Raw genomic sequence first — 26,313 nt, 5'->3', positions numbered from 1 at the left:
TTAGGGGCAAGGTCTCACTCTAAATGGTTCTTAGATTATACTTCCCTAACATGAAACATTTATTAAAGACCCAGGCTCCCTTCTCATTTATTTTTTTTTAAGTAAATATACATATTTGTTGCATGCAGAGGGGAGAGACTTTTTTTTAGTTCTAATTTAACATTATCTCAGTTTCTGAGTTATTTAGGATAACTAGAATTAAGGCTATTAAATATCCTCCTGAATCCCCCAGAACCCTTTTGGGGGTACCTATAAGATTGTGTGTAGAAGTATAGAATTTCAAGGCTAAAATGTTCCAAGTTTGGATGATGCCAAGAAGGATGTGGGAGAAAAGAGAGAGCACATAGTTGGAGGGATTCTATTTCAAGAGCATTTGATTTATGAAATCTGGAAGGGGAAAAAAATGTGTCTCTATATACTTAAACCAAATTTTGAACTGCTCCAATGCAAATCTGTTAGATTAAGGTTACTATTGGCCTGTGCCACTAACTTAAAATTGGGTTAGAAGTTTTAAACAAGAATTAAAACAATTTTTAGAAGATTGATTTATTTATTTGAAAGAGAGAGCAAAGCGAGCGAGAGAACATGAATGGTAGGGGGAGTGACAGAGGGAGAGGGGGAAGCGGATTCCCTGATGAGCAAGACTTACTTGATCCCAGGACCCTAGGATCATGACCTGAGCCAGAGGCATCAGACACTCAACCACTGAGCCACCCACGCGCCCCCCCAAAATTAAAACAATGAATAAGCCCTTTCCTGGGCATAAACGAACAAACAAACATGCTTATTCTTTTAGGGCTCTCACCTGCACAGACACACCATTTCAAGCCTCCTCCAGGGAAGCTAAATAGGAGCTCTTCTTCAGCCATCTTTGAAAGGTCTCATCACTGCTCTGGAAGGATCTGCCTTGCAGAGCATTCTTATTACTGACAGCCTTATGCCCCCATCCTCGTTACTGCTAAAATAAAGTCTCCACCTCTCATCTCCAAAGCATCATTAGTAGCATTTTGACAGCGCTTAAATAGAAAATCGTCCAAAACTGAAAGGTGGGGCAGCCTGGGTGGCTCAGCGGTTTAGCGCCAACTTCATCCCAGGGCGTGATCCTGGAGACCAGGGATCCCTGCGTGGAGCCTGCTTCTCCCTCTGCCTGTGGCTCTGCCTCTCAATCTCTCTCTCTCTCTCTGTATCTCTCATGAATAAATAAATAAAATCTAAAAAAAAAAATAAAAAAAAAAACCTGAAAGGTGTTAAGGTCCTATATCAAATGATTCATAGAGGATAGATACTTATGCTATTAAGTAAATGTAACATGGTCTCCAAGAGCACTGGCTTTAGGATCAGACAGGCTACATTTAATTCCTGGTCCCCTGACCTACTAGCTAGCTGTGTGACCTTGACCAAGTACAGAACCTCTCCGGGCTTCAGTCTTACCATCTGTAAGTGAGGGATAATCATAGTATCCAACATCACGGGTTTGTGAGGATGAGATGAGATTATGCCCATAAGGTCCTCAGCACAGTGCTTGGTACACAATAAAGAGTCAATTGTCACTGTTATTAATAAGCCCCGATGCAAAGGCTCTCATGATTCTCTGGATGCTGCAGATCCTGAGCTGTCACCATTCTCAGTAGGGAAGCATGCCTCTCTCCTAAGGCTTTTGTGGACTTGGAACACAACTGTAATACACTCTGTCTATAAATATATGTTACTGTTTACCTTACAAAGTCCCAGTTGCCAGTAGAGTCAAAGTACCAAAATAACCCCAACTTTTCAATTTCCTCTGGGTCTAGTTTTAATACGAAATAAGGAATTGCCCTCTTCACTTTCATGGAGTTTGTGGAATTGTCCCTTGGTAAAGCATGTCCACATATATCCAAACTAAAGGTACTAATGAGATACAAGACACACAGAGTCACCAAAAGGAGTGTGATAATGTTCCCAAGGATTTTATGCATAGACATCACAAACTATAGATATTCTAGAACATTTGAGGTACCATTTATACAATCAATTCCATTGCAAAAAAACAAACAAAATCCAGGTGAAAACCTCAACGCTCACTTTTTTAAAATTTTTATTCATTTATGATAGTCACAGAGAGAGAAAGAGAGAGAGAGGGGCAGAGACATAGGCAGAGGGAGAAGCAGGCTCCATGCACCGGGAATCCGACGTGGGATTCGATCCCGGGTCTCCAGGATCGCGCCCTGGGCCAAAGGCAGGCGCTAAACCGCTGCGCCACCCAGGGATCCCCTTCAACGCTCATTTTAACCAGTAATCAGTAAGTTGTGTGTGTGTGTGGGGGGGGGGGGGTTCGTTTTTTACTGAGTTTCCATTATAGGACCAGCACTTAATTTCAAAGGCTGCCTCCAACCTTTTGTCAAGCTGAAAGAATGACTGGTTTTGAGTTTGTTTCTCCTTCTTTTCTGTTCATGCTTATGGAGGGAAGAGTGAAGCTGAGGGATGTGGGAAGGAATAAGGGTAAGGAATGGAGGGAAGGAGAATGCAAAAACAAAAGGAGGAAATAGAGGAAAAGGAAGAACAGAGGAAACAGAGGAGCCCAGGGGCTGCATAGGCACTCAAGGAGAAAGCAGAATTGGCTACAAGAAGCTGCAGAAAGACTTCAAAAGAATGGCCACAGAAGCAAAGACAACAGCACTGGACACATTTCACACCAGGGCAGTATCTCAAAGGAGCACCACCTATGAGGAGAGGCATTGTTTTCTTTCACTGGCCCTTCCCCATGCAGTGTGGACTGCTAACTCAATCTGTGGCAAATTCAGCTGGTTAGAGCACAAGCTTAGTGACCATGGCTTTGATCCCAGTGTGAGCTTACAGAGTTTTGCCCCATCTCAGGCCAGAGGAAACTACTTTGTAACTGTATAGCATGGATCAGAAGAGGATGCCCCCGACCCCACCCCCAAGCTGGGACAGGAGCTGGGACAGAGCATGGTCTCTTGAAAGTGGATCTAATTCACTCCAACACAGAAATTATGTAGTGCCAGGATCCCTGGGTGGCACAGCGGTTTAGCGCCTGCCTTTGGCCCAGGGCGTGATCCTGGAGACCCGGGATCGAGTCCCATGTCGGGCTCCCGGTGCATGGAGCCTGCTTCTCCCTCTGCCTGTGTCTCTGCCTCTCTCTCTCTCTCTCTCTTTCTCTCTCTCTGTGCGTGTGTGTGTGTGTGACTATCATAAGATAAAATAAAATAAAATAAAATAAAATAAAATAAAATAAAATAAAATAATAAAATAAAATAAAATAAAATAAAATAAAATAAAATAAAATAAAATAAAATAAAATAAAATTATGTAGTGCCTACCATGCACTGGACATTGGATTGGCAAAGTGTCATAAATATAAGATGTCTGTATTTAAGATGCATGTAACCTTGCCTCGGGTAAGATACAGCTATGGCAAACGACTTTTGGTTCTGGTGTCACACACAAAACGGATAATCCCAGCTCTACCATGTTGGACACATGATCCTTTCTGAGCCTCAATTTCTGCTTCTGTAAGTAATAGAGCTCTTACACACACACACACACACACACACGTCTAAAAGAGTCACATTTATTGTGAGGCTCAAGTAAGATAACAATATATTTAAAGTGTCTAGCATAGGATGAGTATACAGCACTCAATAAATGTTCCCTTCCTCTCAGAGGTGACTAACTGAACAGCACAACAGCAAACCTTCAACACACACAAACCCTGCCACATACCTTCACACACACACAAAGTTGGAAACTGCTTCATTTCCAAAAGTCATCTTAGACTGTACTCTTCAGCACTGAACTCTCAGTCAAGCAGCCCAAATTAGGTCTCAAAATCAATGAGTTTAGCCTGCTGTTTTAGTCCATCAACTGTCCGCCTTCAGGAGTTTTCTACTGTATGGCAAATACACAAAATATTACAAATGCACAAGTTTATCTACTGCAGCATTATCAGTATTGTAAAAATGCTGGAAGTGACCTAAACGTCCAAGTGAGGGGCACCTGGGTGGCTCAGAGTTTGAGAATCTACCTTCAGCTCAGGGCGTGATCCCAGAGTCCTGGGATCAAGTCCCACAGCCAGCTCCTCTCAGGAGCCTACTTCTCCCTCTGCCTATGTTTCTGCCTCTCTGTGTTTCTCATGAATAAATAAATAAAGATCTTTTAAAAATATATATAAATGTCCAAGCAAAGGGAATCAGTTAGCTGAACGTTGGCACATGCATGCCATGGAATGCTATGCAGCTATAAACAAGGATGAGGCAGTGGCATGAAAAGATTTCCATGGTGTATGGTTGAATGAAAGTTCCAGAGCTTAAATGAGCATATGAAGTGTGTTACCTTATGTGTAAGAAAAAGTCAGTGAACTGAGAAACCATTCATGTATCTGCTTACTTTAACAAAAAGAAACACAAGAAGGATAATAGCCTAGAAAAGGAAGGAGCAAAAGGGAAGGAGAAGACAGAGGAGGGAATAATACTCCTCACTCCTCCAAGTACTTTTATTTTTTAATATTTTATTTATTTATTCATGAGAGACAGAGAGAGAGAGAGAGGCAGAGACACAGGCAGAGGGAGAAGCAGGCTCCATGCAGGGAGCCCGACATGGGACTCGATCCCGGGGTCTCCAGGATCATGCCCTGGGCCTAAGGTGGCGCTAAACCGGCGGAGCTACCGGGGCTGCTAAACCTGGCGGAGGCACCAGGGCTGCCCATCCTCCAAGTACTTTTAAATATAGTTTTCACTTTTAGAAGCACGTTGATGTTCTACATATTCAAAAAAATAAAATGAAATCAACAAAGATGGAAAAAATGTATAGCTGAATGCAAACAGAAACGAACGAACCCAACTATATATTTCAGTTGGCACAACACTGAAAGGGAGAGAGGGGAAGTCAATGGCTCCAAAGTTACAAGTGCTCTGTTACACCCTCAGCACAGAACCAAAAAAGAAGTGCCAACAAAGGTTTGTTTCTCAAAGTGATGTGGGCATAGCAATTCTGAAACTATTTTATGTGAGCTACAGGAATGAACAATAAGTAAATGTTTTACTGGAAAACAAGGAGATGCAAATATGGAATGGGAAATGGGGAGGAAGAAATCTGTGGCATTGGACTAGAATTGAGAGTATTAATATGAACTCATGATTTCTTAGCTCTTTCTCCTCAAAGAGTGTTGTTCAACAGAACTTTCTGTGATGGTAGAAATATTCTATATTGGTGCTGTACAATATGGTAGCCACTAGCTACATGCAGCTGCTGAGCTTGAAATGTGGCTGCTGAGTAGGAAATGTGGCTAATACAACAGAAGAACTGAATTTTTTATTTTATTTCATTTTAAATTTGAATTGAAAAAAAAATTGAATTGCCACATGTAGCTACTGCCTACTAGCTACACAATTAAGTTGAATTGAGTTAGACAACTCAAATCTAAAGGCAATGATGCCATAATAATACTTAGCACCCAGATTTTGGCTTCTAAATCCTATTCTCCACTAAAAGGAACCAGGTTCCCTAGGAAAAAGGGTTGATTCCATGGCTGGTATAAGCAAGTTATTAAGAGGAGGATAATGTTTGCCAGAAAATAAATGCTTAAAAAAAAAAAAAAAAAAAAGGCACATAACAAGGACACAGGAGCCAGCTGAAAGTGCTCTTATTCACCAAATTAGGGACAGCTATAAAACTGAAATCCATGAGTCCACATGGGTCCTGGATGGAGGAAAAGAGAATTCCTACTTAGTAGATCATGCTTGACTACCAGGGCCCTAGAAAAAAATTACTTATTGTCATTTCTACGAAAGGAATCCCAATACCCACACCCCCATGACTTACTTAACCACTTTCTTTCTAAGAGACACAGTATCTTTCAACTTCCAAATAAGACACTCATGTTCTTAACACTTTTCTTAAGAAAAAAAATTAAACAAAAAAAATAGGCTGCTCTGAGTCATCATATCAACAATAAAGTTAATGAAGAGTTCAAATGACCCAGGCTATAAGGAGCTGGAACAAGAGTCCAGGAATTTTCAAATTCCAAGTTCTGGAGAAATTACTAAGGAAACCTCTCTTCTTTCTCCTCCTCCCTGAATTAAGTCAGATGAAATTTAGTCATTCTCTGTAGCTTCCTACTCTGGCTCAGAGACATGCAATCTCGCCTCTTCTCTACTGGAAAATATCTCAATATGATGGTTATAATGAAATACAGCCAAGGCTTGCATTTTTGAAACTCTTACTAGCTGTCAAAACTGTTTTTCAACAACACTCCATGCCCAGAATTATTGTGATTTCTTTAGTGATAAAATAAACAAAACATACTTTCATACACAATGTGAACATTATAATCTTTTTTTAAAGTTTTTATTTATTTATTCATGAGAGACACCAAGAGAGAGGCAGAGACATAGGCAGAGGGAGAAGCAGGCTCCCTGCAAGAAGCCTGATGCGGGACTTGATCCCAGGACCCCGGGATCACGACCTGAGCCAAAGGCAGATGCTTACCCACTGAGTTATCGAGGTGCCCCATTTTATAATTTCTTTTGTTTTGTTTTTTTATTTTTAAAGATTTTATTTATTTATTCATGAGAAACACAGAGAGAGGCAGAGACCCAGGCAGAGGGAGAAGCAGGCTCCCTGCGGGAAGCCTGATGCAGAACTCGGTCCTGGATCCTGGGATCAGGCCCTGAACTGAAGGCAGATGCTCAACTGCTGGGCCACCTAGATGTCCCCATTTCATAATTTCTTAAAGAGACAAATATACCAGACATTCTTTTCCAAAGAAATATCAATTTGTAATTTCTTATAAAAAAATTCTTAGACATATCAAAAAGAAGAAAATACACTATAGCTCAAAGAGGAAAGATTACCTCAAGTCCAACAATACCAAGTACACTACAACATGAAGAAGAGATACAGCATCTTTCCAATTTGCCTACAAAATCTGTAATTCAGCTCTTAGAAGATATAGATAGAAACACTGTTACTGTCATCGAAATGAATAATTATCACAGGTGAACAGTGACACCAGAATGAACTCGATCACATCTTGATCACCTATAAGTTCAGACCGTGTGGCCCATGGGGATGCCGCTCTTCTTGTTTGCCTAAAAGTCTGCACGATGACATCAATTGTGAGTGCACGTGAAATCTAGCTATTTTATTATTTACACTTTAAATTACTTATAGTGCCCCCACTATAATATAATGATAACACAGGATGAATTATTTATATTCATCTGTACTAAGGTCATATTTGCAAAGACCCAAGGAGTTACAAAATCATTTTCTGTTTCAACACTTTAATAATAATATTCATAATGACTGAAGCTGGGTGCTTACTACCTAGATGCCAGGCACTGCACTCATCCTATGAAGAAGGAACTATGCTTACATTCACTGAATGATAAAGAAGCTGAAATTTGAGCCCAGACCTTCTGAGTGAAATTCACACACTCTTGGGCATTAAATTCACCATAAAAGTATTTTAATCTCTATCTGTATTATCAATATCAGAATAAGAGATTTAATAATAATAAAAGTAATAGCTACCATCAACTGGGTATCTTCCTGCACCAAACTTCCTGCATATGCTGATTCTCATGCTCACGACAGGCCTCACATGAACTATTCTCATTGCCATTGTGCAAAGAAGGATATTGCGCCCAAGCAAATTCAGTGACTGTCCAAGTAAGTGGCCGAATTGCTATTTAAACCAAGGCATGTTTGCTCACAAAATACACTGCTTCAGGGCTAGCTAGCTCCCCTTTGCTTCCAAATAAAAGACCAAAGGTCTCCTATTCGGGTGGCAGGAAAGAGGATGGCAGAGGAGAAGAAATTCCTAGTAACAGGAGAACGAACAACTAGTTCAAGCGCCCAGGATCTCAATTACGAGCCTCTGCCTATTTGGGAGAGCTCATTGTTTTGCAGGGCCTTGTTGCTGGATTCCTGATTGTAGCAAATTCCAGGGCTCCAGACTGCAGGCTCAGCCTCTGACTAACACTACAGTGATTTATTTGAGGATAAATACCTCTGTCAGTATGTCTTATGACTGAACACAACAGTCCAAGCGGGCTGGAATGCACGGAATGCTCAGGACTGCTGGCGCTGAGGCAGCACAGGGCCGCTGGTGTTATCAGCTACCTCTCACTGCACTAGGTCTCCTCCAATGAGAAAACAGGAGCTCTCTGAGCAGTCACGTTCCTGCCAGAAGCAGTCGCATCCTCAGAAATCAGAACTGGGGAAGCCAAGCATTTTGAGTAATTTCAAAACATCAATTCATGCCTGGGGAAGGGAAAAAAGAGTAGGATCTTTTTACCTGGCTATACAAAGCTACACCTTCTAATAATCAGGACTACCTCACCGCCTCTGACAAGCTCCCCTATGCTGATAATACCAACTGGTTACTCAGTTGCCAGAGCAGACTCTCCAGGCAGCTGGCTGGCTGTCTCCAAGTCCTGAAAACATGTGAAAAGACATTCCACTCCCTTTGCGGGGTATGCGTGTTCAGAAGGGAGTGCAAAGGGGTAGCCAGAACAAGGTGCACAGAATCAAGCTATTTTCTTTTTTTTTTTCCCCAATTTTTAAAAAAGATTTTATTTATTTGACAGAGAGAGAGCACAAGCAGGGGGAGCGGCAGGCAGAGGGAGAGGGAGAAGCAGGCTCCCTGCTGAGCAGACAGCCCTATGTGGGGCTCCATCCCGGGACCCTGAAATCATGACCTGAGTGGAAGACAGCTGCTTAGCTGACTGAGCCATCCAGGTGCCCTGCAAGTTATTTTCCTAATATAAACGTGGTAAGAGCTGTACAGATTCAATGAACCCTTTTGTTTCACAAATAAGGAAACCGAGGCCCAAAAAGTTGGAGCAATTCATGTCACGATCATAGAGAGTGCTGGTGGCAGATGGAGAACTAGCCCCAAGACTGGCTCTCTGACAGCTACAACAGGCTCACATGCCAGACGTGATAAGCAGTACCGTATCATAAACACAAAAAGCCATCTTCCCCACTTTAGAAAGGTCTCAATTTCGTACCATGAATACACAAGGTGAGAATTGACCTAATCATTCCCCCCTCCCTTTGCTGCAGCTTTGCTTTCATCATCAACTGTGGCCTGGAAGCAGATGACCCTCCTTCTGACACACCATCTGAAAGTCAACAGCAGCTAACGCTACATCACAATGCCTACGTCATTTACCTCACTGCATCACGTAGATAGTTTATCATCTCATATCATCGCAGGATGAAGAAGGGTGGGTACAGTACACTAGATATTCTGAAAGACCACATTCACATAACTATTATTACAGTATGTTGCTATCACTGTTCTATTTTATTATTGTTGTTAATCTCTCACTGTGCCTAATTTGTAAGCTAAACTTTCTCATAGGTATCTATGTCCAGGGAAACATGCAGATTATATAGTGTTTGGTACTACCCATGTATCAGGCATCCAATGGGAGTCTTAGAACACATACCCCGCAGATAAGCAGGGGGGGAAGGGAGGGGTCTACTGTACTTCTTAATGTGTACAATTCTCAACTCCTAAGCAAAATATTTTACAAAGTCTGTTCAGGCGCTAATCTGTCCTTCCATTTCCTGGCTCATAAGACATTCACCATAGACTGATTCTCCTAACAACCATCAGTGGTACAGATAAGAAAACGCGGTCTTCAGACAACCACCACCACCCCACCCCCAGAAGCTGGAAGAGAAAGTTAACATCTATGGGGAACGAACACACACACACACAGGGTCATACAAGTAAGTTAGAAGGAAAGGAAATGTCATCTCTCCGCAAATTATTAAAGATGGTTAATCCCTTGCCTGGCAGGTAAGCACTGTTCATCCTTTCACTTCACACAAAGCTGCGGGAGAACGTGGCCCCAGCACAGAGCGCGGGGAAGCCAACGCCAAAACCAACTTCACTGCAGAAAGATGGAACTTACAGATGGGGGTTGAAGATGCGACTCATCTTAGAAGCATGGTCATTTTCACAGTCCAGGTCATCGTCCCCTTGCTCCACACTGAACTTCCTCTTGCTGGGACTGATGGGCGGGGGGCCTGTGCGGTGACTGGTGAGGGCAGACGCCACAGGGAGGGTCTGCATCCTGGGTTCTCCCCTGAGAGCAGCTTCACCTACGCAAAGAGAGATGATGTCGTCACCAAACAGAAGAAACCACCCCCCCCCACCTCAGTGCCCCGCTTCCCCGCCCACCCCTTACAAAACTACTCCCAGTGGAAAGTTTTGGCAACAGAATGGGCTGCCTGCCATTCTCAGAACATGGCCTGAGCGGGAGGTGAGCTGCCAAGCACAAGACATTTTACATAAATGTGGTTTTCTACTCAGTAACTCACCACCCCCACCCCCACCCCACCCCCCTGCTCCAGCTTTACTGAGATGTAACCGACATAGTGCACTGGGCAAGTTTAAGGTGTAAAAGGTGTCGATTTGATACACTTACATATTGCTAACACCTCCAGTATGACACATAATTACCTTTTCTGCAATAACTCTTGAAGGTAGAGTTTAAAATTAAAAGTTGCAATAAAGTAACAGAAGAGTAAAAGTACTGACCACAAACCATCCCAAAAGTTAATTTAAAACAATAAAGGTCTTTTGACATGTGGGTATTCAGCTCTAAAACTGTAAGAGAATGACCTAACACACGTTTCATTAGAACATGACTAGAGAAACTCACTTTTCTTGCCTATTACATTTTTATTACAATTTTGATATGTTACTTTTTTCAAAAGAATGAGGACAATTTATGAGTTAATAATTCACATATTTGCCCAAAAAGTTAAAAGAAATGAAAACACATTGTTTAATGAAAAACAAACATTTCATTCTTACAGCACACTAAAAATGGCACACTGAATGTATTTTGACTATTATCAGCACAAAGTGCATAGAATTTGTCATGAGCTTAATACACAGGTGCAGTTCTCAAACTCAAAGTTAAACACTCAAGTGAGAATTCATATTGTGATCTGATCCAACATCTTGGTATTTTCATTCCAACTACTAAAAAGACTTTGTACTGGGTGGTAACTTTATGCATCATTATTAATTAAAATAAGCACAACTCTATTATAATGAAGGTTTTATACCTTCTAAAATTTATAAACAAGAGTAACTAACATACACTTTAAGAGAAAACTTCAAGTTTTCTAAGTCATATGGGGGGTACCTAAATTTTTCACAAATAATTACCTTTTTGTCATGTTATTTATTCATTCATGCTGGTCTCTAAGGCATGACCAATTTTTTTTTCCACTTGGTCACAGTTTGAGAGACATATTAGGATAAAGTGAACTTCATCTGAGACTTCATAGTACCTAAGAAAGGAAATCTTTGTTTGCCACCACTAATTTTCATATCATCACAGATGTGTGGACAGTTTTAACAGTCCTTTGCTTCATACACATATGACAAATATGATTTTGTTAGGGAGAGGAGTGAAGGAAAAGCCTCCTGAATGTTTACCAGGAAAAATAAAACTTTTGCCAATTTAGTCAGCAAGATATAAACTAGCAAATATACAGTGACCCCATAATACACCTCCAGGCAGGATTTCTTTTAGAGATTTTGGCCCCAAAGCAAACTGGAACTTTCCATTTTAAATGAAATATCTAAAAACAGGCCATATGCTGGCCTGCCACATTCAGACATTCAGTGGGGTTTTGGTTGTCTTCTACTTCCTATTTATGAATTTTTGGTTTAAAAAAGCAAGCAAACGGGGCGCCTGGGTGGCGCAGTTGGTTAAGCATCTGACTCTTGGTTTTGGCTCCGGTTGTGAGCTCAGAGTTGTGGTATCGAGCCCTGTGTCAGGCTCCGTGGTCTGCACCAAGTGAGCTTAAGACTCTCTCCCTCTTCCTCCACCTCACCTCAAATAAATAAATAAATCTTTTTCTAAAAAAGCAAACAAAAAGCCATGCTAATATTTATATTGTGATAAATCGGAAAATATTATTTCCAAATATGCTCCCCCCTCTTGTACCCTCCTCTTCCATGGAAAGGGAGAGGGAATTTCCAATATAAAGCATCAGTAGCCAGGCTAACTTTTGGAGGATCCCTGATGATACCCCCAGGAACCTGACAATTGCAAATCAAGCCTCATCAACATGGCACAGGGCCACCATGCCCTCCACCCTGTGTTTCTCCACATCCTTGGCAGGTTTAGCAGGGATGAGGAATATTCGGGCTCTGTGTGGACCCCTGGGCTTTGGGAACCATTTTATCAGATGCCAGATGTGTAGCAACAGTAGTTGCCATGGAAACCTGCCACCACAGCAACAAATTCGAATCACTCCAATAAAGAGCCACTCATTACAACACTAGCATACACTGCTAAGCGAAAAGCAGAAGTCTTGGAGTTAGGACAACATCCTCACTCCACTCTCCAATTTCCATCTTAGTATAAGCTTGTTTGTGCTTGTTTGCAGTTTAAGTTCACCAAATGGATGCACTGCTTACCTTTAAGACCAAATGGCTGGTGTCTGACATAGAAAGAAGAAAGGAATCCTAAAAACACTGGGATTTCTAACCTGATAGGTAAAGGATCCACACAGGAACCACAGGTGGTTCCTCATCCTTTAGGGGCTGTGACAAAACTATACCAAATCCCCTAAAGACAATGGGACATGCATGTTGCTAGCACTGGAATCCATGTTGTACACTTGGATTCCCTCACTGGACAGAGAAAACTATGCCCCTGGACATGCAGTGACCTACTTAGGCTCACACAGTTAATGGGTTTACTGTAAGCAAAAGCCCATGCCCTCTGCTTATCAGAGTGACATCCCCTCATAAACACTAAGCAAGGCCTACACACATCCTCATCCAATACCTTATATTATAAAATGGGATTTGCTATTATTATTGCATAAGTAGCAAAGGAAGGTTAAAATTATTTTAGTAAAATTGAAGAGAACACAGTCTGGGAATCAAGACACCAGTAGGGACATTGTCACTTTATGTAGGGCCAGGCGAATACAGACACACACTTCCCCTCTAAGGCCTGACTACCACAAGGGGATGGACTAGCTAATACTTAACACTCCTTCAGCCCTCAGAATTAGTAGTAACCCAATAAATGATCAAATACCAACCAGCCAACATTTACTAAGCAATTACTTGTGTAACATTGAACGAAGGCAGCAAAATGCAAAATACGTGTCTCAAGGATCATGTATTTAAAAAACTAAAAAGTGAACCCATGGTCAGATAAACTTGAAAACAACTAGATTAAACCATTTTCACAGGAGTTTCTTCACTACAGGCCTTCTTGTCAGCTTCTGAGCCAGAGACACGGCAGTGCTGCTTTTACTTGCCCCCACCCCCACCATCCTACACATTTCTGTAAACTCGGTCTTCCATGGCACCATTCTGGGTATGTCAACTTACCAGGACCCCAAATAGCCAAGGTCTTGCCAGTCACAGATAAAATAATCTCCAGGCTGCTTCTACATTTACAATTAACAAGTGGCCCACCGGCTTCCCAGCCTTTTTTCCTAATATCCCTCTTGGTAATCTCTGAAAATGTCAGCCCTAGAGGTTAAAGCAGACTGGACACCACTGCACAGAGATCTCACTGTCTAACCCTAAGGCCTTACTCAGCTTCTTCCTCCGATCTTTTTTTTTAAGATTTTATTTATTTATTTACAGAAAGAGAGAGGCAAAGACCCAAGCAGAAGGAGAACCAGGCTACTTACAGAGAGCCCGATGTGGGACTCGATCCTCGATCCCGGAACCCCAGGATCAGGACTTGAGCCAAAGGCAGACGTTCAACTGCTGAGCCACCCAGACGTCCCATTCCTCCGATCTTCTTATACTTAAATCCAACACACCTGGCAAAGGCCACTTAAAATGCCTCCTCTGTCAGGTTGTCTTCCTTGACTCCTCAATCTAAAAGTCATCACTTCTGAATACCATAGAAAATTATCCCTACGTGTTTCCTTTCCTATTTGGTTTGTGTCCCTTGAAGCAGGGAACATTTAATTCATTTTATACACTTGAGAATGCAAAGCACAATCCTTGCACATAGTAGATGGATGGTAAACACTGCTTGAATGAAATCAATGAGTCTGGGCAAGGGGGTGCCCAGGTTAGAGAGGTATAAGACATGTTAAAGATCAGAGATATCATAGAATAAGGAATTTTAAAAGATCCACTTAATATATTTATATAAAGAACTCTCAAAATTCAACAATAAGAACTTAAAAATAGGAAAAGGTCTAAATAGCCTTTCTCAAAGAAAAATAATATAAACAGCCAATAAGCACATAGAAAAATGTCTAACATCATTATTGATCAGGCAATAAATCAAAACCACAATGAGCTACTACTTTACACACACTAGTAGGGCTATACTCAAAAGACAGAAAGTAACAAGTGTTGACAAGGACGTGAAGAATTTGAAACTCTCATGCACTGCTGGTGTGAATGCGACGGTGCAGTTGCTGTGGAAAATAATTCTGGGCAGGTCCCTGAATGGCTAAATATAGAGTTACCATATGAGCCAGCGACTCCTCTCTGAGGCATACAACCAGGAGAAGTTAAAACACATATTCACATAAAAACTTATACATGAATGTTTATAGCAGCATGATTCATAATAGCCAAAAACCCAAATGTCCACCAGCTGATGAACGGGTACAGAAAACATGCAATCTATCCATAGGATAGAACATTGTTCAGCCATAAAAAGCAATGAAGTACTGATTCATGGATGGACCTAGGAAACAGTATGTGAAGTGAAGGAAGTCAAACACGAAGAGCTTATACTGTCTGATTCCATTTACATGAAATGTCCAGAAGAGGCAAATCTGAAGAGACGAAAAGTGAATTTTTCTACTTTTTGGGTGAGAGTAGAAGCACTTGGAAGTGACTGCCAGTGAGTGCAGAGTTTCTTTTGGGGGTGATGAAAATGTTCTAAAATGGATTTTGGTAAAGGTTGTACCACCCTGTGAATATCCTAAAAACCACTGGAGTGTATAGGCTAAATGGGTGAATTATGTTGCTATATGAATCTCTCAATAAAGCTGTTACCCTCACCCCTAAAAAATAAAAATATAATTATAAGTAAATGATAAAATACTCTAGTATTATATTAGTTCCTCCCCTCCCTCAGGTTTTTCACACTGAACTGCTACATATGAACAAGTACCCATTGATTTTCTCTGGTATAAAACAAAATCTTTTGTTATTACAGCTACAGCTCTCTACAATGTTAAAGTCAGAGTTTTTTTTAATATCATTAAGTTAAGAAAAGGCAAAGCAGGGAACCGCTTGAGGTTATGCAGGCCCTTGGATTCATCAGAGTTCGATTAAGCTCCAGCTCAGCTTTTAATCAGACTGTGTGAGCGCCTGCTGCCTGCCGAAGGCTGTGTGAAGTGCTGTCAGAAAAGTAAATGATGAAATTTATACAGACCCTGACCACAAGCAGGGGAGCAAAGAATACACACCAAAAGGAATTTATCTTGAGGTGTAAAAGACATTTTGCTCTTGAACTAATGTGTATTCTACATTTCACAATGGTTCACTAATTGAAAAGGGAGAAAGGATTATCTTTCTTTTTCAGGAATAAACAGGAGAAAGGAGATCTGAGTAACCCTGGGTTTCAAGTTTCTCAAGCTGGCCTCACTATAATTGTCAATTTAATTAAAAAAAAAAAAAAAATTCTGGGGCAGCCCGGTGGCCCAGCGGTTTAGCGCCACCTTCAGCCCAGGGTGTGATCCTGGGGACCCAGGATCGAGTCCCACATCGGGCTCCCTGTATGGAGCCTGCTTCTCCCTCTGCCTGTGTCTCTGCCTCTCTCTCTCTGTCTCTCTCATGAATAAATAAACAAATTTTTTTTAAAAAAATCTGACTATAAAAAGGAAATTCCATTTTTTAAAAATGTATTTGGCCTTTTTAATTAGAGATGAGTTACTAAAGGAAAATGCCCAATAGATACAAAGATTATATAACTCCTGTTTTTAGTCATGGTGGCAGCTCTAATACAAGAATCAAAAATGTTCTTAAATATGTCTTCCAACAGAATATGAGCAAAGATCTTTGGCCCAAGATTTCACAAGAATCAGCATACATGAATTTCAATTTTAAAAAGTTTAACAGAGGGCAGCCGAGGTGGCTCAGCAGTTTAGCGTCTGTCTTCGGCCCAGGGCATGATCCTGGAGACCTGGGATCAAGTCCCACGTCGGGCTCCCTGCGTGGGGCCTGCTTCTCCCTCTGCCTGTGTCCCTGCCTCTCTCTCTCTCTCTCTGTCTCTCATGAATAAATAAACATAATCTTTTAAAAAATAAAAATAAGTTTAACAGAGAAATAAAGACAATTGCTTAGCTTTATGATGTGCCACATAATGATTCTGGTGAAATATCACAAGAAACCTCTGTTTTCGAGTCAGAATAAAGCAGGAGAAAAGCAAGGCACAGGGACAAGATCCAGGAAGATGTGGCCTAGAATCCTTTAAAGATTCTAAGACTTCTTATTTCCTTCATTTTAATAAAGCTACTTAAGGTTTGTCTTATAATCATATATTAATAAGCAAGACAGCTTCTTTCTTAGTGGAACACAAGATAATGAGATGTCTTAGACTGGATGCACTATGGAACAACTAGAGGGCCTTCAAAACAGAACTCTGTCTCGTTAGCCTCTGTTTCTTCATTTGTAAAATTAAGTGGTTTGATTACATCACCTTGATGGCCTAACTTCAGCTCTACATAATGTACATCTCCAGTCTACATAATGTACATCTTCCAAAGTTAAGTCATACTTTAATTGCTAATCAAGAAACACTAAACTTTTATAGGATACACTTCACACAACAGGAGAAAAAACTGATTCCATCAAATATTAAGTAACCTACCCTACCCTGTCCTTGAAGAAGATGTAATTAACAATCCAGTACACTTTTTTTTTTTTTTAATTTTCATTTATTTATATTAGTCACAGAGAGAGAGAGAGAGGCAGAGACACAGGCAGAGGGAGAAGCAGGCTCCATGCACCGGGAGCCTGATGTGGGATTCGATCCCGGGTCTCCAGGATCACGCCCTGGGCCAAAGGCAGGCGCCAAACCGCTGCGCCACCCAGGGATCCCGATCCAGTACACTTTTAATTCTCAGTGTTCAAGCTTCACTTGCTCAAATACCATAAGAAAATTATAGTGGAAATAAATATGATCAGATCCATGGAATGTGGATTTAACTTTTATACAACTGAAGGCCCTTGGCCTTCATCATGGAGATGAGGTAACTGATGTGGTTATTCTAAGGGATTCCAAGGAAAAGCAGAGGTGGCTTTAGAACCCAGGTCACAGTGCTGAAGAGACCAACTGTGTGGACCAACTGCCATAAAAGGACTGTGACTACACGCAAGACTGTGGCATGTTTCATGAGGAATTAATCAAAATCATGGCATTTATTGTCATTTTTTGGAGATTAGTCAAACAGCACAAGGCTGAAATGACAGTGTCTTTGTGTTTATGGAGAAGGGGAAGGTACATCTGTACTTAAAAAACAAAAGTATCTTGCTGTAACTTTTAAGGGTAGATTTTTCACAAAAATCTGTATTGCCCTCCTTGTTCAAAAGCTTTCTTCCACAATTTAAATCGTTGTTGTGTTTAAGACTTTATGTTCTACTCCCCTCCCCAGCCCTTTTATCATTTTTGAACCTAAATCAAAGTAAAACCACAGCTCAGTTCTCTCACATACACATACCCGCAAGCCTCTGGGCTACGTGGAAACGTCTCCTGTCTGACCACAGCCCACAGGGACCAGACTGACATCACCCTCCTGGTAAGAGACACCCAGATAAAACAACTGCACTCTCCTCTCACACTCATGACGGTGCAGGGCAGCAGCCCCAGCAACCCGGGGCTTATTCATTTTCTTTCAAATAATACTTCTTTGTCTCAGAGACTAGCAGCTGGAGCAAAGACAGTGAAGTCAACCTCTTTCACACAGTTCAACTGGTGGCTATCCCCATTCTGGTTCTCTTTTTTCTTTTTGTAAGGAGGGCTGTTAGGCAACATGATGAAACCCGGGCGAGCCAGCAGAGATAAAAGACGTGACGTAGTGTCTGCCAGCGGAGCAAGGATTACAAGCGATTCTACAACTCAGCCGACCGCACCCCCTCGCCCCCACCCCTCACCCCCCACCCCTTTCCCACCGCCACCCTCAGGAGCCCAAAGCCACAGCTGGAGACTTGCAGAGCCCAACCCCACATCTGGAGGCCAACCCTCAGCGAAAGGTCACTCTTGTGCAGTCAGCCAGGCGGGGGAGGCCAGACCCCCAGCTGAGCACAATTTGAGCAGCTTTGGTCTTTTCTTTAGAGCAGCAAGGAGATGGCTCAGGAAAGGGAAAAAGAAAAAAAACAAAAACAAAAACGCTTACGGTATATTGCTGACTGCTAATAATATAATTAAGGATAAGAAAACACAGTAAAATGTGGAGTTGAAACATAATGCCATTGTAATCAGAATTACAAGTAATCTAAATAATCCCATAAGCATTACACTTTGTCAGAGCTTTCCTGTAACTTATATCAGTATGTTTTATTTTTAAAGCATTTAAAAATATAATGTTATCCCAGTTTTTTTCTTACGATAGTCCTAAAATGGAAGAAGGGAAGAATGATTCCCAAACTATATAGCTAAGGAGACTAGTGTTTCAAGAATTAAGTAAATTGCTCAAGGTCACAAAGCTGATCCAGAGAAGACCTAGCAGGAGAAATATGACATTCAGATCCCTCCATTTTCATATTCCTTTTAGCTGTGCAGGATGCTCTACACATTAAAGAAAAGAAGTGGGAGGAAGACAGGTGAAAGGGAGGAAGGAGGAGCAGCAGGGTGGGAAGGCCGGAAGAGAAAGGCAGGAAGGGCAGTATTATGGGCTGACTTGTGTCCCCCCAAAATTTGTAAGTCCTAACCCTAGTACCTCAGAATGTGACTGTATTTGAAATAGGGTCCCTTCAGAAAAAATTAAGGTTAAATGAGGTCATTACAACGAGTGCTAATCTAATAAATTGATGCTCTTCTATGAAGATATTAAGACACAGACACACACAGAAGGAAGACCACATGAACATGAAGGTAGCCATCTGCAAGCCAAGGACAGAGGCCTCTGAAGAAACCAGCCCTGACCTCAGACTTCCAGCCTCCAGAACTGAGACACAACAAACATTGGTTAAGCCCCCTGGGGTGCTTTGTTATGGGGCCAGAGCTGAAGAGCACAAGGACAAAAGACTAAGGAGGGGAGATGGGTGGTGAGGTGTGAGGCCTCTTCAGTTTAGAACCCAACAGCTTCTGCCACTTAGTCTATTCCACCTGACCTAACATGGCAGGACTGGTCAAGATGGAAGCAGTCTAATGGACAGATGCCACTTTGGAATTAGAAGCCACAGAGGAGAGGAGAACAATGGGTCAGCACTGATAGAAAGTGGACACCGTGGCTGGGTTCCAGGAAAAGTGTAGGCTCAGGCTGAGCCTCAGTGCGAATGGACAGGGTGCTGAGCTGCACAGGTGAAGGGGAGAGTCCCTGCAGAGCCAGTCTGGATGGCCCCTGCTCCCAGAGAGTGGCGGTGTGGCTAGTGCATCGGGGTGGAGAGTGCATACAACCTTTAACATTTTTAAATATCTATAATTCTGTAGGGACTAGAAGGGAAAGGGTAAAAAATAACCCCGGAGGAACAGTAAAATGTCTCAAATTCTCGGTCTCCATTCTGAATAGACAATAAAATACTTTATATAAATTGAACAGAAATTAATCTGAATATCAAAAAGCACTAACTAAAGATATTTTAAAGTCAGTTAAAAATTATTATATTCATACCCATATGTTGCTATTCATTTAATTAACAAGTTTTCTACCACTTAAATAATTTTGTTGTGTTTGGGGTTAAAAAAATAAAGTCCCTCTAATCTCATTTACTCTACTGAATTCACTTTACAACTTCACTCTATCTTCATGGATTATGCAACACCGTAACCTAGGGGGCACCTGTGTGGCTCGTTTGTTAAGTGTGTACTCTTGGTTTCAGCTCAGGTCATGATCTCCTAGATAGGAGACTGAGCCCCATGTTTGGGAGGGGGGCACTCAGCGGGGAGTCTACTGCCCCTCCCCCCCAGTAAATAAGTAAATATTTTTAAAAAATACTGTAACCTCGGTAAAATTATCACAAAGTAAGAGAACTGAAATTGATGTCTTATTTTATATATCACTTCAGCTTAAAGAAAAAGTCAGGTATCTTAACAATGACACAATGAGGCTGAAGATCAGCAGATCTCGGTATCAGGCTGGGTTTTGGCTTCGTAAATCATAACCAGGACTCAAAAAGATCAAACAATTGTCTGCGTCCTTGGTTTCCTGAGCCAGACCAATGACCACACCAACTTCTATTCTTGGTCCTCCAAGCCTAGACTGTGGCTCTGACAGCTGCAAAAGGATTCAGAGTAAATCAGGAAGCCGAGGCTCAGAGTGCGAGCCCTGCTTTCCTGTACTGATGAAGCCGGAAGGGCTGTGTCTGCCTGGATATTAGAACATCGACATAATGTGTCACATGTCCTCACCAATCCCTGTCTGAGGGCTCGGCACCAACACATGACACGGTAAAGGCAGCTGGAGAACCTTTTAGTGCCAAGCATACAGAGCCTTTAATGGAAAGGGCCTCTTAACAGTGGGAATTCTTCACTATATGTACCAGAAAATCTACTTTTGTGACATGTTACTTTTAGTGAGAAGGAGGAGAGTTATAGAAGTTTTTACAGATGGTATTAGAACCAGGCTCAATTTCCTTGGTGGCAGGCCTCATAAACGTGTACAAGGAGTCATCAAACAAGGTGAATTGAAAAAGGCTTGTTCTAGCCTCTACAGTCGAGCTGCCTCCTGAGGAACTCCAGTTGCCATAAAATAGAGATAATAAGCTGTGTGGAAATGGGGGCACCTGGGTGTCTCAGTCAGTTAACCATATGCCTTTGGCTCAGATCATGATCTCAGGGTCCTGGGATCTAACCCCACATAGGACTCCCTGCTCCGTGGAGAGCCTGCTTCTCCCTCTGCCTCTGCAACTCTCCCTGCTTGTGCACTCTCATGCACATGCTCTTTCTCTCTGTCAAATTAATTAATTAATAAAAATCATTTTTAAAAAGATAAAGGATGAGATGATGGGGGCAAAGGAGACATTTCCAACGGTCACTCTCACTATTCCTATTCACTATTCATCTCCTCCCATAGAGTTAGCACATACAGTTTCCACCAACTACCTGAAAAGGTCAGGAGACACAGTGTCAAGGAGCATGGGTGAGTAAGCATTCCCAATCTATTGCACCAGGAGCCAAGAGGTCCTTGGGGCAGCTACCTGACTTCCTAATACTGTTTACACGTGTGTGAAAATGACCATGTGAACCCACACATGGACCCTGAGCTAGTTCAAAGATTAAACAAGAAACTTGGTACAGTGCCTGGCACATAGTTGGTGTTCAGTAAACTAGCACCATTTCCTTCCCAGGCACACTTCAACTCAATATGCTTGCTTCTATATACCTTTCTCTCCACTAGAATGGATTCAGAATCCCTGTCAGCCAAATCATATTCATCTCCACTTTCAAAAACCTAACCCAGAGGCATGCTGCCATCCCCAACCCCAAGAGTACCTCTCCTGACACCATCTGTTAAAGCTGGTCGACCTAACAGTCCTGAGTGACATTCTAGCACTGCCTGCCTCCAATTCAACAGCTACAGATTTTTACGCAATACGTGTGCTACGGTCTCTGAAGATAAATAGGCAATCTTGTTCTCTACAATATATTCTAGTCTGGACCCTGAGGAATAACATGAGGCTCCCAGGAACCAATTCAAAATTCTTACACAAATTGGCATATGGACCATTCAAAGTCACATATAGGCTTACCTATTCCAAATATGAAATCTCATTATCAGCTCCAAACCCCCAACAGAGCTGAAGTGGGTAAGTAGCTAAGATGTGACAAATATCCTCAAATACCTCAGAAAGCCATTCTGCTACCCCACAGAGATGCATTAATTCACTGTATTACTTATCATTGCTAAACATGCTGGTTTCAGAAGCCACAGAATAAATTTTCCAAGGATTAAAATAGGACACGGTTCAAATACTGAGAGTGTGACACACAATACTTAGAGAATGAAAGCAGCATGAAGAACTCAGGGATGCACATAATTTAAGTGCCTAATAACCATGAAGACTGTAAAACAAGCCACTTAGAGTAACATTCTGTAAACTTTATCGGTGAAAGATTCAGGCATTTGAGTAACATTTTTCCAACTTTCTATTTCAAAAAAAATTTTAAAGCTACCGAAAGTTGAATGCACAATGAATAGCCCACTTCCTATGCCTAAATTCACCTAGTATAAGCATCTTGTCAGTTTATCTATACACACTTTATCTGCTATAACTGCTATAATCTTGAAGTAACTTGTACATATTTCATTCCTAAATACTCCAACAAATGTCTTCTAAGAACTAAGACATTCTCCTTCATCACTATAATACCATTATGACACTCAATAAGGTAAAGCTGATATACTATCATTATCTAATATCCAATCAAATTTTCCCAACTGAATGCCTTCTTTTTGGAAAGTATGGGGGGAGTGGTGGGACAATCCAGATCAAATCAAGAACCACACACTGCTAGATGTAGTTGTCATGCCTCTTTAATTTCCTTTTATCTAAAGGGACTTTATCCTTTTTCCTCTTTCATGGCACTGACATTTAAAAATGATCAGACCAGGGGTGCCTGGGTGGCTCAGTTGGTTGAGCATCTGACTCTTGGTTTCAGCTCAGGTCATGATTTCAGAGTTGTGGGATTGAGCCCCCCATTGGGCTCTGCATTCAAGCAAGGAGTCTGCTAGAGATTCTCTCCCTTTCTTTCATTCTGCTCTTCCCCGCCCCCCACCATTTGTGTGCACACACTCTCTCTGAAATAAAGAAATCTTACAGAAAAAAAGATCCAGACTGATTAGCTGTCCTACAATTTGTTGTGGCCTACTGATTTCCTCACAATTACATTCGAGTTGAACATTTTGGGCACAAATACTAGGGAGGTGATATTGTGCGCATTTCATTGTATCACATCATAAGACACCTGGTGTCACTTTATACATTGCTGGTGAAACTAATCTTGATTACTTGGTTAAGATGGTGTCCACAGATGTCTCTGCTATTAAAAAAAAAAAAAGTAGCCTTCCCCCTTTTGTAGTAACAATGTATATGTATCTTGTCTTGGGGCAGCTACCTGACTTCCTAATACTGTTTACACATGTGTGAAATCTGTCATTATCACTCAATCTCTTGCTCACTTTTTATTTGCTATGCAAGAGACCAGAGCTAAGCTGGATAAAACATAAAGTTCCTGATTATAAATCAGCACAAGTCTGATTTGGGATATAATATTTTCATATAAAAGACAATGAAGAGCACCTGGGTGGCTCAGTCAGTTGTGCATTGGACTCAGTTTCAGCTCAGGTCATGATCTCATGGGTCATGAGGTCTGGCCCTGCACTGGGCTCTGCACTCATCAGGGAGTCTGCTTGAGATTCCCTCCCTCTGCTCCTCTTCCAAGTTGCATGTGCATGCTCTCTTTCAAATTAATAAGTAAATTTTTATTTTTTAAAAAAGGCAATGAACAAATATATAAAAAAAAGTACTCAATGTTATCAGAAGCTGGCTTATACTCTTCCTAGAATACAGTAGGTGAAAAATAAATATCTGTTCAATAAGTGATCTGTATGGTTCAAACGCTACTGGCACTAACCTCATGTTTCAGCTCTTCCTTCTTCTCACTTCACCTATACCTTGGGCAGAGAGTATCTGGCCATGAGAGATTAAAATCCCTGATGGACTGGACTGCTGAAATAAGGTCTGAAGTTCTTCAACCTGTTAGTCTAGGCCTCCACAGTCATCCCTCTGGCCTTGCACCTATCTCTTTCTGGACCTTACTGTCTGGGTCATGTGCTGTGTTCTTAATCATGTCACCCAACTAGATCACTACTTACAGACATTTTGACAAAGCTGGTAAGCCAACAAGCCACTAGATAGACTCACGTTCCAGGGGCAAACCCTAGTCTGTTTTCCTTTGCTCTGAAAGCTGCCACTCAAGCTCTCTTCTTGAGATGATCCTCCTCACAAAATGATATTTAGTGGGATTTGTAACCCTGCTTATCACCCCAGAAACTGACACATGGAGCCTTTAAAGGCTAATTGCTAATTATTGATGCTAGTCCCAATCTAAACAAAGTATGAGATTTTAGAGCTGGCAGGAGAAATGAAGGGATACTTTTCACTCAATACCATTTGACTGGTGTGTTTGCAGTACTATGCCAGGAACTAAGAAAAATACAAAGATGTTTTTCAGATCTGGCCTTTGCCTCAAGGAACTATAATTCTTGTAGGACTGGTAAGTCATGGAGATAAATAACTATAAGGAAAAATATTTAAAATGCCAAAATAAAAGAGATATTCTTTAAATGGATGAATTATATGGTGTGTGAATCCTATCTCAATAAAACTCTTACAAAAAAGAATAATAATTGAGGACCACAAAGAGCTTTTGACTGTATAGGCTAAATCTCTCAATAATTACCATATCAGGAATTACAATGGAGAAAATACTCAGGTATTAACTAATTTGAAGATCAAAATAAACTTAATACATAAAAAAAAGAAGGAGGAGCTGTGGGCATTTTGTAAAAGGAAGGAAGACATTAATTCTAGCTCTAATAGAAGTAGGATTTGAAAAACAGGATTTGGACACTTGAAAACTGTGTGAGTAAATGGAGAGAGCAAGGATGATGTCATGTGTGTGCACGTGTACACGAGGTCAACCTAACTGGAATGAAGGGCTCATTCCTTCTAGCAGTAAAGAGTCAGGGCTATATAGACAGATGGGTCAGATAAATAAGGGCTTTGAACACAGCAGAACGTTTAGACTTGGTGTGACAAGCAACTGATAGGGAGCCATTGTAAGTGTTGACACAGCTAAAGCAAACCTTCAGACACTATGCTAATGACTTCTGGGATGGACACACCTGAGCCATGGAACAGGGCAGTAATGTATGTGTAAGTGGGGTGGCCAACTATGTTCACATCTATGAGGGTAGTGAAGAGGCAAGTCCAAGAGACACTTTAAGGAAAGATCTTCTTTATAAATTGAGAAACTATACAAACTGGAAAAGCCAGAAAGCTACACTCTTTTTTTACCTTATCAACATATAAAAGGAAAAGTAAAGATTGAGTTACCAGTTAAGTCCATATTTTAGGTTCTCCAGGTTGATCTACAAGTCTAATTAAGTAGTCTTCTACATCGACATTTTTGTTATGACATTTTCAATATTCTAATAAGATTATTTTTATTGTTGGAGGGAAAAATGGAATATGCCAAAACTCATTTTCTTCAAATAAAATAATATAGATGTCTATTGCTTTAATTGCAAGAGTTATGCAGAGTTTCCAATTGTCCATAAATAATCCAAATTCATTTAATAACTATTTCTTGGGTAACATCTGAGTTGTAAAGAACAAATATCAAGCCTGTCAAATAATAATGGATACATACAGAAGAAAAATTCTTAACAATGATTTAAAATAGACTCAGATGAAATCCACCTTATTTAAAAACACACACACACACAATTCTAAAAAATTATAACATCTTTCATTAAATTAGTGTCAAGTTTATATACAGTTGTTAGTTTTTTTTTTCCCACAGCATGCAGTATACTTTGGAGTCCTTTTATGGAAAAATTTTACTAATTATAGTTAACATAAGCTATTACTGAAAGATGTTTGCATTCCCCAACCAAAAATTAAACACTATTGGACCTGAAGTCTAAAAGTATAATAACTAGCTTGAAAGAGTATTAAACCATTTATTACAGATTTACTGGAGAGGCAAACAGTTCATTTCATCTATGAATAAGAGTATCTAATACCAAAATGTATTTTTATCTCATATTAAGAACAAAGGAATAATGGTGGTAATAGCAAACCCAAAGAATATGTGAATCTAAGAGTAACTTTGTAAAGGGATTATTGCAGATTTGTTTCCTAGATTTTAACAGTAACTGGAAATAAGTCTTATGCAAAAATTATATTCAATCAAGGAGAACTTTTTGTATCCTTATCAAGTGCCAAGAAAAGATACTGTTAAATAATAGACTAAAAAGTTTTAACCATTAATCTGAAAACAAATGATTTCACTAGCATGCAGAATTTGATGCTTCCCAAACACAATACACCCCCATGATGCTGAGAAGTTTTATAGGTGAGTTTGAAGATGAAGGGGGTTTCCCAAA

At 40.8% G+C, this 26,313-nt stretch overlaps 1 protein-coding gene across 8 annotated transcripts in view; it reads right to left on the bottom strand.

Annotated features, from left to right (window-relative positions):
* Positions 1-26,313, bottom strand: part of VGLL4 (vestigial like family member 4) — a 162,492-nt gene that overhangs the window by 34,007 nt on the left and 102,172 nt on the right. For 7 of the 8 annotated variants that reach the window (XM_072785129.1, XM_072785130.1, XM_072785131.1 and 4 more), the window contains one exon: positions 9,927-10,116. In XM_072785129.1, the coding sequence (XP_072641230.1) occupies positions 9,927-10,116 (190 nt within the window). Of the gene's footprint in view, positions 1-9,926; positions 10,117-11,194; positions 11,903-26,313 lie in introns of those variants that run through there. The other variant, XM_072785135.1, reaches the window with a different exon arrangement.

Source organism: Canis lupus, chromosome 19 (assembly GCF_048164855.1).
Source record: "Canis lupus baileyi chromosome 19, mCanLup2.hap1, whole genome shotgun sequence".
NCBI classification, from domain to species: Eukaryota; Metazoa; Chordata; class Mammalia; order Carnivora; family Canidae; genus Canis; species Canis lupus.
The sequence above is the reverse complement of the archived record's forward strand: the minus strand, read 5'-3'. Positions and strand labels throughout refer to the sequence as shown.